This window comes from Schistocerca americana, chromosome X, assembly GCF_021461395.2.
Source record: "Schistocerca americana isolate TAMUIC-IGC-003095 chromosome X, iqSchAmer2.1, whole genome shotgun sequence".
Lineage (NCBI taxonomy): Eukaryota > Metazoa > Arthropoda > Insecta > Orthoptera > Acrididae > Schistocerca > Schistocerca americana.
In genome coordinates this window covers 348,532,779-348,545,958 of record NC_060130.1, presented here as the reverse complement: position 1 = coordinate 348,545,958, position 13,180 = coordinate 348,532,779, and the positions used below count along the sequence as shown (strand labels likewise).

The following is a 13,180-nucleotide window of genomic DNA, read 5'->3' as shown; positions in this document are numbered from 1 at the left end:
GTGTATATTTCATATATTATACATTTCCTGCTGCCCTTATAAGGGATAAGCGGACTGCGTACTATTTTCAGTTTGTACCGCGATTTTGAAATCAGTTATTGTCACCATAACGTTCGAAAGTGAATGAAAAATTATGTAAATAAAAGCCTGGCGTGTTCCTTTTCTTTCCGTAATATTACTTCGCGGTAGCTACGAAGATCAACTTCAGAGTTGACACACCGGCAGCAAATCACTTTCAAGCTGCGCGCCCAAGATGCAAACGTCGTGCCTCGTGTCGAAGATCGTGACGCTTCGTATTTGTTCGTGATCCCGCAACCAAAACAAATACATGCAACTGTTTTTAGTAGTAGATATCTTGATGTTCTTTTGCTGCTGCAAAATATTGTCAGTAACATAGTTGAGTGAACTTGTAACTGTGGCGTAACTGCAACTGTTATAGTTCAGCTGTCAGAAGCCAATGCCCCAGGAAAATATAAAACTGGATAGAAAAAGCGGCCATGGTGGTCAGTCAAACAAGGTGAGTAGGAGCGTGAACAGCTTATACTACGGGGGTCGCAATGAAGGTGACATTAAAGCATTTGGAATATTCGAGAGTTCGTGTAAAAAAAAATAAAAAAAACCGTGTATCGAGCAAACGATACCAGTAATATTTCATAAATCGTTATGGAAGCTGAGGTGCGTACAGTGACTGGCACATTTAAGCCATTAAGAATTGCTGTGTTGTTGTTACTTTCGCCTTGTATTTATCAGTAGATTGCGTTAACAGCTTTGTGCAATGACTGGCATATTACATTGAACTTACCTATCTTGTCCAAATTGCTGTGTTGTGCACACATTTTCGTAGTATTTGTCATCAAACGTGCACTTGGTACAATGTCGTCACCCAGTGAAGAAGGCGTATTGAGATACGGAGGTTTTGTTAGTATATTTTATGTATTATATCTCATTTATGTGCATATCTGTGTTTTCTGTCGTGAGATTCCTGCATTTGCAGTTAAATGTGTACAAGAAATTACTGCAAGCAACTTGGTTGTTATCTTTTGTTACGGACGCTATTTTCATGTAGTTACAGGCCTATAAAGGTTTTGAATCTTCCAGTAGCATTTCGATGCAAGCGAGTTGAATGTGTTTGCAATTACTGTTAGTTACTATGGGCGTTACCAGTAGATGCCGGAAAGCATAATACTATAAATTCCAGTTTTTTTTTATTGATCTGTAGGGCAATCCTAGAATTTTCTTGAGTCACATAATGTGAAAATCCAGCGTGGTCAATACTTTGTGTCGTTAGAAACAGCTAAGATGCATCACAGTTCAGATAGTGTATTAAACTGGGGATTTTATTTGGGAGGGGTGGATTTTCAATCCCTGTCCAGGTGACGTAGTGTTCAGCTGATCTCAGTGAGACAGTATATCGTTGCCAACATTCCATTTTGTCTGTCTGCTTTTCCTTTTGAAATACAAAATTACTACTTAGTTTTAAAATTTATGTTGTTTAACCTGTATATGCAGACCAACAGGAACCATAAATTTGTCTATAGATACCAGGTTTGTTAACTTTATATTTGGGAGTGTTGTTGATCACATCGTTTCTGTAGTGTGTTGCTTGTGCAGTATGTTTTGGAGTTCTTGTTGTTCCAAACCCTGTGTACATTTTTCTCTCTGTAGTGTGTTATGTACCATGTATTGTGTCTCTTAGTCCTTTTTCTGTTTTGTTCTCAATGTTTCACACACAAATTTTCCTTGTTCATTGTTATGAGTGATAGTTTTTGTTCTTTCATTGCAAGCCTTTTTAATGTTTGTTTTTGGTTTGATCCTTTGCATGTGTTATACACATTTTCTTTGGCTATTTGGTGCTTTCAGTTCTGTAGTGCTGTTAAAATTTGGCTTGGATGATTCTGTTAAGCATAAAGCTTGACTGTCATTACGTGTTTCAGGTCAAGAGGAATGTTTGACAAGTCGACATATTTTACTAGTAATGTAATGTGAATGGTTCCTGTTACATCACATTTTGGTGCCTATATTCTGTTTTGAGGTTATTTGGTGAAGCCAACAGGTGTGAAAGCAATAAAACCTGGTTGTGACGTCAGACTGATCTGTTGATTAGCCAGTCTGAAAAAATTGCTACTGATATCATGTTATAGTCACCATGTAGTTTGTGCCATTTGTTGCATTCCCTGCTTCACTGGTGAAAGTTGACAACTCATATCAAATATTCCTCTTTATCCTGTGTTTCGACTGTTTGCGGATGAAAAGCCTTGTAATTGTGCACCAGTAGCTGATATTAAATAATTTTGTGTTACAACTGGTTTCAGTTCTCAAACCAGCATTAGATATCATAAGACATTTGAAACAGCTTACATAATGATATAAAAGCTGTGGTGTCAAAGAGCATAGACTCCATCATAAGTCTCTACTGTCAGGTAGTAAAATAGATTACACTTTCAATAATAAACTGTACCAAAAATGAGGTCATTCTATTTGTACAGTGTGATTCAATGTTTTATGTTGAGGCACTTTATATACTGGTCTCTGGTGACGGCCTCTTGTGGTATTGTGTACCTCTTGAGCCATGTACACAACATAATGCTTAATTAAAACTGAAGCTGCTTGGAAAAGGAACCATTTGGTATTAATAAAGAAAGACAGGACATTTATTCAGTGTTGTAAGTGCAGGGAGTGAAATAAGAATCCAAAGCAAGAACCAGGTTATCTTTCTGGGTGGAGAGAGAGAGAGAGAGAGAGAGAGAGAGAAAATTGTGTGTGCGTGCGTGCGTGGGTAAGTAAGTTTGAACTGTACTATTTGTGTAGAATGAAGAGGACCCATGTTTGGTACATTTTATTGTTGACGGTTCACCACTTGACAAGTGATTTCCGTGCTGTTTGATGCTGTAGGTTTTATTTTGCCATGTAAGCTGATTTGAATGTTAAGATACCTGATGATAATCTGAGTACTTAAACTGCTTATAATATAGAAGTATTTATTATCATTTCTTGGTGGTAGACTATGACGCTTTCTTATACTCTTACGACCTGTAGGGCACATTCGCAGAACGTATTGGTCGTGAATAGTTGTACATATTTAAAAGTTAGTTTTGTGGTTCATTCTGTGTGTGCTGCCAATTAGAAAAAAATGGTTTGCTTATGATGATATGAAGATTTTGAAACTTTTCTTGATAACAGAAGCAGTTAAAAACACTTGGTGTTTCGCCAAAGGTATTGTTGTTCACAGCAGCTTAACACCAAAGACACATTTTTTGCAGATACTGATAGAGTAAGAGGATTTTGGAAGCTTAGTCTATGACTATAGCCTTTTAAAATATATGTACATGATAAGAGTTGTAATTCTCTGTCGTGGATAGAGTATATTAGTTTTGTTAGTGTTTAGTGTTGTTACCAGGCCTAGTACGGTATATAAGGTGGTGAACTGCATCCAATGTTGACTGATCACTGTGAAGGATACTGAGCTGCCGTATATTCGTGTGCGACAGCATTATTGGCACTTAACAGAGTCTGAAATGGTCTCTTTGTTCGTCTCCATTTAATCGACTGGTCGGATCGTGCAATATCCACATTTATGGAGCATTCAGATGTGTCAGTGGCCTGATGCTGGACTGCATGGGAATATGAGGCCAGGCATGCTTGTTGTCAAGGCTCCACTTACCCACATCTGTCCACCACAAGGGAGGGTTGTCATATTGTGCAGCAAGCACATCATATCTCCTCCACATCTGTGCCTCCCATCCGAGAATAATCAATGGATTTCCTGTAACATCCTGTGCAGCCCACACTGTTGGTCCAAGATTAGTTGCAGCTGGACTTTGGAAGTACCATCCTGTGCCTAGGTTGCTGTTGACACCACAAAACTAACAGCTACATTGGGAGTGGTGCTGTGACAAGGAAACTACAGGACTTGCAAACGCATTTGAATAATTTTTAGTGAAGTATCTAAGAATATAATTATGGCTCTATACTAATCCAGTTCTGATTGCAGAGCTGATATGTAATTCAGATTTCATTGTGTAGCAAAGAAAATCACATAGCAGTACAAACATTGTTATTTGCAGTCAGCCATGTTAACTACACTCAGATTCACATCACATTATGTGTGTTTCTCACCATATTAGCATGTATTAGTATACGTTAAGCATTAATTTGTTAAATTTTTCAGGCACCTTTATCACCAGGTCCAGTCTTGGATATAACTGACGATGAGCTCGTTAGTATATCAGTCCGTGATTTAAATCGTCAGTTGAAGTTGCGTGGTCTTTCAAGGGAAGAAATAGTGCGAATGAAACAGCGCCGAAGAACCCTAAAAAACAGAGGATATGCAGCCAGGTATTATATTTAAATATGTTTGACATTTCAATTTGCCTCCCGTTCAGTAAATGAAGCAACTGATAGCCTCGCAGTTTAGTCCCTTTAATCTACAAACCCACCCCCATCGGTAAATAAAGCTATTTTTGGGGGGGGGGGGGGGTACCACGTGTGTTTCTTGTGAAGTTTGTCTGCCAAATTGATATTCAGTTTATTGAAACATTAGTGTATTATTTAATATATACTACATGTTATAGAATTATGATTAAACATGGCTTATAATATTTTTGGGCAAAGCTGGAGCAGCTGACCCTAGGTTTTTGACATTACACACTTGTAACATAAATTTGTGGCGAATAATGTCACTGTATTGTACAAACTTGAAATATTGATTATGTTGATAATCATATTTATTTCACCTCCATTGTTCTGTTGCTAATACAAAATGTAAATGGTATTGTTACTGCTTTTAGTTGACATATTTTCAGTCACCTAGAAGACATAAAAGTTAAAAGTAGACAATAAGGGAAAATAGGATCTTGTCACATACATAAATGAGGAAGTAGATCACATGACTTCTTAAGTTTGGTAACTGTATATGTAACTTCAGATTTTGTATGGAGACCACCTAAATTCTAAATTCTTGGCAACTGTCACATTTTAGTACTGCTTCAGTGTGGGTCTCCAATTTTGATATAACTGTTAGCCCTTCATTCATGATGACCTGCACTGTAGGGACCTTTTATGTCTGTATTCATGTATGGGATTGAGGAAAATAATAAAAACCAATTCTGAAGTAAAGTCTTAGGGGCACTAATCCAGTTGGCTGTCTACAGATATTGTGATAATATCCAGGAGTTGGCCAATCATGTTAGTAGTATGATACACAGAGCTACTGATGTAGCCAGTTCCAGTTGTTAGGATCCCTTAAGACACACTTTGTCTTATGGTGAAATGATCAGAATATGAGTGACTCTACAGTGGATGGTACATCTGCCTAAACACTCTGAAAGGCAGTATACACTGATCAGCCAGAACATTATAACCACTGACCTACTATTGATATAAACCCATCCAGGCAATAACAATGTCACGGTGCAGGTAGTATCAGTGAGCTTGCTGTCCATGTGTAGAATGGGGAAGGTGCATAATCTGTCTGAATTTAACTGAGGGCAGATTGTGATTGCCTGGAGGCACATCATGAACAGTTTCAGAAACTGCACAATTTGTCGGGTGTTACAGGAGTGGTGTGGTGAGTGTCTTCAACACATGATGAAACCATGTCCAGACATCATTGTGTTGGGCATCCACTCTTCATTACAGATGTCGGACGTCATAGGCTGCACAGACTGGTAAAACAGGACAGGTGGTGAACTGTGGCAGAACTAACATCAGACTTAATGCTGGGCAGAGTACAAGTGTGTCTGAACGCACAGTGCACTGAATGCTCTTAACAATGGCCCTCTGCAGCTGACAACCCATTCATCTGCCAAGGTTAACACAACAACACCGGGCGCAGTGGCAGAGCATTTCATGGCCTGATGAATCCTGATACCTTCTTCATCATGCCGATGAAGGGGATGTGAATTAGTCGTCTTCTAGGGTAACAGCTCTTTGACACCTGTACTATGGACTAGAGACAAGCTAGTGGCAGCTCCATTGTGCTCTGGGGAATATTCACGTGGGCTTCCATGGGTCCAGTGGAGTTTGTGCAAGGCACCATGACGGCCAAGGAGTATTGTACACTGGTTGCAAACCATTAAAAAATCGATTTTTAAATTTTTGGTGCCCTACCTCAAATGCTAGGGGGAGGGGGGTGGGCGCCACTATCTAGTATTGCCTCGGTCCAGAAATATCAAAGATCCAGGGCTGATGCGTAGAACAGTCAGAGTTGTAGTGGGGAGGTAGGTAGTCTCTACGTGACCCGTGTTTATGTTTAGTGATTTTGCTGTTTCTGCTTCATTTATTGCTCTCATGTCAAATGAAAACAATGGATTTCTGTGGCTGGGAGCTATCAAGTAAATTAAAGTACATTCACATAATTACGGAAGGCTAAAATATGTTATTAGTATCAGATTTTATTTTATTTCCCCCTTTCTGACAGTCGAGCATTAATCACGTTGCAGAGCAATGAAGCTATTTTTGTCGGTTGGCTAAAGAAATTTGGCTTTTATTAATCTTTTCCACTGAGGCAGTCAATTGTTCACTGCATTTCAATTGCACATTTTCATCTTCTAGCACATGTGGCATTATGCCATAATAAAGAACCAGACATCAGATAATACAGTAATGGTACTCCAAGAAAATTTATGTCCGAACCTGGACATACGAATGTGCACTTTAAGCCGAATTATGCATTTTAGTATAGTGCATGAAATTCTGATGCTCTTAGAGTATCCTCTAATATCTTTTTTCTTTTATGACTTTATGCGACACTGTAGTTGATCAAGCACGGTGATGCCTATTACGTGGTGCTCTCTGGCAACTGCTGAAACGAACCTGTTTCGAACAAGTTGTGGGAAAATATTGCAGATGATTGTTTGAAAAGCATTACTTTCAAAGTAAATTTCCTTTTACGCAAGATGAACTGTGTGTGAGACTGTACGATGAATTTCTTAAATCACAGAGTGTTTGACTCTCATTTAAAAATCAACTCTTTGAGGATGACCATTTAGAAGAATTTTGAGCCCAGAAGATCAGACATTTATGTCGTAGTTAAAAATTTTACTGGCACATTTGTGTGATTTATCTTAAAGTGTAATACAAAAAAAATCAACATTATATGTGAAAGCTTAGCTTCTCGTGCAGCTTATTAATCTTAAAGGGCAATATTATATGTGAAAGCTTTTTCTTCTTGTAGCAACACTATGTATATTAATTTAAACCATTAATATTTACTATTTGTGTGTTCGCGCTACTTAACAGTGATGTTGCTATTGGCTGAATACATCACATGTCCCCTGCTCTGAAATCCCCCGTCATCGGCTGGCGAGATCACATGACATGAGCTATGACTGGCTTACAAAAGTACATCACAATCTCAATTTCAATGCTTCGGATAGTAACATGCGGTGTTTGGTGGAATTCGAATTTATACTTCCGTAATACATGCAGTAAACATATGCAATGTACATGTTGGTGCACATCAAAGATCTTTTCAAAACTTGTTTTTCTCCCCCTTGAGTTTTGTTTTCTAAAGTGCTGGGAAGTTCTACACCGGTGTATAAAACCATAACCATTCAAAGGATTGATAAGTTTTACAGTTACTGTCACTTAACACAGAAAAGGTTTATTTTCACCTGGGAGAAAGTGTATTTTTAACGGGGAAACCTGGGAATATTTTTTCATTGTCCGCGTGTACACCCTGTAGTGACATCTTTATGCTCTTTAAGTCTAGTACAAAAGTTTCTTCCTGTTAAACCAATGTTTCTACTATTACACATGTGTCCTGCATTTCAGTCAATACAATACACATCAGTATTAACATGTTGTCTAAACTGTTCAGTACAAATGTGCCTGAACCGTATTATCTGTCAAGTTGTCATCTAGTCTTCTCCAGTTACACAACCATATTTTGAGATCCTAGAGCATGTAACATTGCTCTTTAGTTCTCTTGAGTTGAAAGTAATTTCATTCTGTTTTTTAGCCACTTTTCTCGTATTCAGTTTATCAACCTTAATTGCAAAGTAACCATTCTGTGAGCCTAAAGACAGCTATTTTGCACTTATGTGGGTGATTAGAAGCTACATACAGGACTTAGTCTGTTGTTGTTGTTGTGGTCTTCAACCCAGAGACTCTTTTGATCCAACTCTCCATCCTACTCTTATCATGTGCAAGCTTCTTCCTCTCCGAGTAACTACTGCAACCTACATCCTTCTGAATCTGTTTAGTGTATTCATCTTTTGGTCTCGCTCTACAATCTTTAACCCTCCACACTTCCCTCCAGTACTAAATTGGTGATCCCTTGATGCTTCAAATTGTGTCCTACCAACCGATCTCTTCTTCTAGTCAAGTTGTCCCACAAATTCCTCTTATTCACATTTGTATTCAGTACCTCCTCATTAGTTATGTGATCTACCCATTTAATCTTCAGCATTCTTGTGTAGCACCACATTTCAAAAGCTTCTATTCTCTTCTTGTGTAAACTGTTTATCGTCCATGTTTGACTTCCATACGTGTCTATCCTCCATACAAATACTTTCAGAAAAGACTTGCTGACACTTATATCTATACTCGCTGTTAACACATTTCTCTCATTCAGAAACGCTTTCCTTGTCATTGCCAGTCTATATTTTATGTCCTCTCTACTTCAACCATCATCAGTATTTTTGCTCCCCAAATATCAAAACTCATCTACTACTTTACGTGTCTCATTTGCTCAGCATCACCTGATTTAATTCAGCTACATTCCATTATCCTCGTTTTGCTTCTGTTGTTGTTGTTCATCTTATATCCTCCTTTCAAGGCACTATCCATTCTGTTCAACTGCTCTTCCAGATCCTTTGCTGTCTCTGACAGTATTACAGTGTCATCAGCAAACCTCAAAGTTTTTATTTCTTCTCTATGGATTTTAATTTCTACTCCAAATTTTTCTTTTGTTTCCTTTATTGCTTGCTCGGTTTGCAGATGGAATAACATTGGGGATAGGTTACAACCCTGTCTCACTCCCCTCTCACCCACTGCTTCCCTTTCATGCCCCTCGATTCTAACTGCCATCTGGTTTCTGTACAAATTGTAAGTAGCCTTTCACTCCCTGTATTTTACCCCTGCCTCCTTCAGAATTTGAAGGAGAGTATTCCAGTCAACATTGTCAAAAGCTTTCTCAAAGTTTACAAGTGCTATAAATGTAGGCTTGCCTTTCCTTAACCTATCTTTTATGAAAAGTCATAGGATCAGTGTTGCCTCATGTATTCCATTTCTATGGAATCCAAACTGATCTTCCCCGAGGTCGGCTTCTACCAGCTTTTCCACAGACTATGTGTATGTATTTCATATTCTGACCTATTACAGCTGTAAATCTAAGGACAGTGAAGTCTCATTAATCTGATGTTTAACTGAGAAGCTAATCTTCCCATAGAATGTGTTCAGTTTTTTGTGCATATTGTTGCATTCTTGTTAACTCTTCTTTTAGAGTACAAAAACATCATTTACATGATGTTTCCAGTGTATTATCCTATTGGCCTCACCCATATGCTCCATAAAAATGCATTTTCCAAAATGCATACTAACTGGGAACCCGTAGCCAAACCCTGTTGCTCTCTGTACATTTGATCACCACATTTAAAGTAATTAAAACCAGTGCTAAACTACTAATAACCTCCTTAATGCCATGAAGTTGTCTACTTCTGACTCTATTAAGATTTTTGAAAACACTGTTACATATTTCACCCATAGGTACAGTAGTTTGCATATTACAAATATGGAACTTTTCTATTCTTGATGCCCTAAAATAATAACGTTATTTTAAGAAACCTGCAATAAATTTTTCAAGTTTGTATCCTGCCTGTGTCTGTATGTTAACAATTGGTCTCGCTGAGTGATCAGGCTTATGAGGCTTAATCGTCACTTGAAGTCTAGGTGCTTTTGGATTCATAATAAGAAGCTATTTCTTCCTCTTTTCATCCACAAACATCGTACTTTCTTTTGTACTTCCTGAATTTCATCAGAGTACATTTTAACGAGGCCCGTATACTTAACTAACTCATTACTTTGTGATGAATTGTTCCACCTTGGCTGTCTACAGCTGTTGAGAAAGCACAACCAAAGTTTCCCCTTTATGTGCCTGGTCAGTTATGGTGTTACAGTCCGTAAGTTTGTCATTAATAGATTTTAATCCAAGGCATTCTCTCCTTGAATACTCCTTACTCTCTCGTTTGATCTCTTCCCCCCCCCCCCCCCCCCCTCTGTTATCTTTTGAAAAGCAGTTTGGCTTCGAGGGCACCTAATTTGTAAGAGGAACAGGGACATTGGCACACTCTAAGGCCACTGTTGTGTGTATAGTTACCAATGAGTCCTGTTTGTTTTACAGAGATGTTCTGTCGAAGGTTGTGACAGTCCCTTATTCAGTAATCTACTCTCATCATCACTGAAAATGTCTGTGTTACTACAGATGCTGTAAAGTTTTGATTGATGTCTAGATCTAATAACACATTTATGATAACAACAACCTGTAGGGTGTGACACTGTATTTCATCAAACTAACTGGCATGTACAATCTTCACTAACTTCATGTGACAAGTACATACTCCTATTAAATGTCCTCATTACACAAGGCCCTGATGTCCCTATTGATACATTCAAACTTAGGATTAAATATGTTTTTTTAGCATGATAATTACTTTTAAATATGTTTTTTTTAGCATGACAATTACTTTTTTAAAAAATTATGCCCATAACTTGGGATAATTTTTCCCAGAGATGTGTTTTGTGAAGTCTTATGTGTGCAAATGTACTTGCTAGTTTAATGCTGCAGTTATGTAGTCTGTAGTAGGCCACTTTTTCCTTACTTGGCCTAAATCCACCTAGACTTCTTATTGTAGGGAAACCACATGTGTACAGGTCCATTTTCACAAAATGAAGGAAACGGCAACAAATGTTGAACCAATATTATTTTATTGCTTACAATCTGTTTCAGAAAATACTGTTATCTTCTGGCATACAATGTAATGATGGACTAAATATGCTACAATTGTGGAAAAGTAGTTATTCATAAATGAAAATATAATAGTAAATTGATGACCAGGCAATAATCACATAAAGTGTAAAAGTACATGACCAAAGAAATATTTTGGTTGATTATGGCATGCTTCAGGTTTCCCCTTAAGTTAGCTTTTTCAATGTTTTGCCCATTTTGGGGCATTTACTCTCTGTAAACTGTAATTGTGTTAACTGGTCTCATTTTTAAAATATAAGATTGGGCAAAGTGGTGGTTGGTTACACACACTGTCTTACGTCCAGATGTACAAGTTCTCTTCATAGTATTGAGAGTATCCATATGGCTTTATTTGGTTTTCCCACTCGCCAGTTGAAACCTTCCACCTCCCATAACTTCGTGCAACAACTTTGCTTGCATCACATGTGATGCATGCTCTCACTGCCTCTCACCTTAGCTTTTTGTTTTTGATGTTACTACAGCCAGACGTGGTTACTGTTGGGGTCCTATGTAAGTGTCTTCCATGTATTGTGTGGTCCTTTTCCTCTTTTTAATATTTGTCAAGTGTTTTGTGATTATGTGGATAGTTGTTTTCTAATATGTTGTTTTTTTCCCTTCAGTAAATTCTTAGCCTCCCCTATTTTATAAAGTGTGATAAGGAACTTTTGTTCCACAGATAACATAGGGTGGAAGACAATTGTAGTTATTTTAGGCTTGCTGTTACATTTTTATTTATGAATGAGAACTTATCCATAATTGTAACATATTGTTTCCATCATTACAGTGTATGCCAGAAGATAGAATCACGTTATTCCAAAACTGGTTGTAAACAATAAAATATGATTAGTTGAACAGCCGTTGCGGTTTTCTCCATTTAGTGAAAATTTACAAGTACAGTTGCAGTTGCCCTGTGAAAAGAACTCTTTCTGGCTTTCATGATCACTTGCTATTAGAAAAGACAGACAGACAGTATTGCGCTTACATAATGAGAGGACTGTGTATGTCACACTTTCTTTATACAGATCAACTGTAAATTTCGTATTTTGGTAGGCTGCCATCCTTAGATGAGTTTTCACTTGTGTGTGATACAGTACAGTGTAAAGTGGAGTAAGGTGGTGTTGGGGCAGCAGGAATTTCTGGGAAAAGGTGCTGATAGCTAGAGACTCACCCCCCCCCCCCCCCCCCCTACCCCAGTGAAGCTGCAGCGCTGGGACAATGTAGTCATCTGGGGCAGTGTAGCTGTACAGGGGTATGTACGTGTATTATACAGCTCCAAGAAAGGTTTATCCGAAAGCGGTTATCATTACCAATTTTCTTTAAATGCTTATCGACATTGAAGCGCTTCATTTATTCTGTGAGTTGTTACCTTTACTCCATTAATTATTTATGTTCTACCATGAAATCTCTATAACCATATTTAACAGTGTATGTGAATAAATGATGTGCAACCTGGGATGTGCGAGCATCATGGCTGCTAATCCTTGCAACTTTCGTGACCTTCAGAAAAAGATTGTATCTGTTCATAGCGAGAAGGGTTAAGAATTTTCCTCACATACTGGCTGTCATGCTTGTTGTTAGAGACTGTTGTCTGACAATGTCTTCAGTATTATTTAGTGTAACTATTAATCACTACCACTAGCAAAATGTGTGTAGTTTTCCCAGTTAATATTAGGGAAATTAGTCATCCTTCTTCTAATAGCATATGGTCAGGGTATTTCCATGCCATTGAATTTTAACTGTCTGGCAAACAAGAACAAAATTCTTCCATGAAAGTTTTCTCAGAAATTATTCAGCACTTTATCTGTGATAGAAATATTCTAAATTTGTTGGTAATGCACAGACCTGACCTGTTTGAGGATAATCAAATAGAGATTGAGATCAGGGATCATATTATAATTGTAGCAGCAATGGACACAAAGATTCAAAGGGATAGAAAATAAAGTAGAAAAGCCTATATAGTCATTAAAATGGGCAAAGAGGAAAGTTAGAATAATAATAAACACGAAATGTGTCTCAAGTTGAAACAGTAAGCTGTTGGAAAATATGTTCCTAGCAGGATAGTTAAAGGTGTTGAGAGACACTGCTTATTGCTCATACAATATAAGGGAGCTTCTTAAGAAACAATGTCTACTACACAACGGGTACAAAACATTCCAAAAATCTGTGGACAGACATTAATTGAAATGTGTTTGGCTACCTGCAGGACAATGTGCA

At 37.8% G+C, this 13,180-nt stretch overlaps 1 protein-coding gene across 3 annotated transcripts in view; it reads left to right on the top strand.

Moving 5' to 3' along the window:
• Positions 1–306: 306 nt before the first annotated feature.
• The window catches only part of LOC124555033 (transcription factor MafG), a 33,969-nt gene continuing 21,095 nt past the window's right edge, over positions 307–13,180 (top strand). Inside the window, exons 1-2 of one of the 3 annotated variants that reach the window (XM_047128793.1) lie at positions 307–517; positions 4,169–4,335. In XM_047128793.1, the coding sequence (XP_046984749.1) occupies positions 458–517; positions 4,169–4,335 (227 nt within the window). In that variant the 5' untranslated portion in view covers positions 307–457. The other 2 variants (XM_047128795.1, XM_047128794.1) reach the window with 2 other exon arrangements.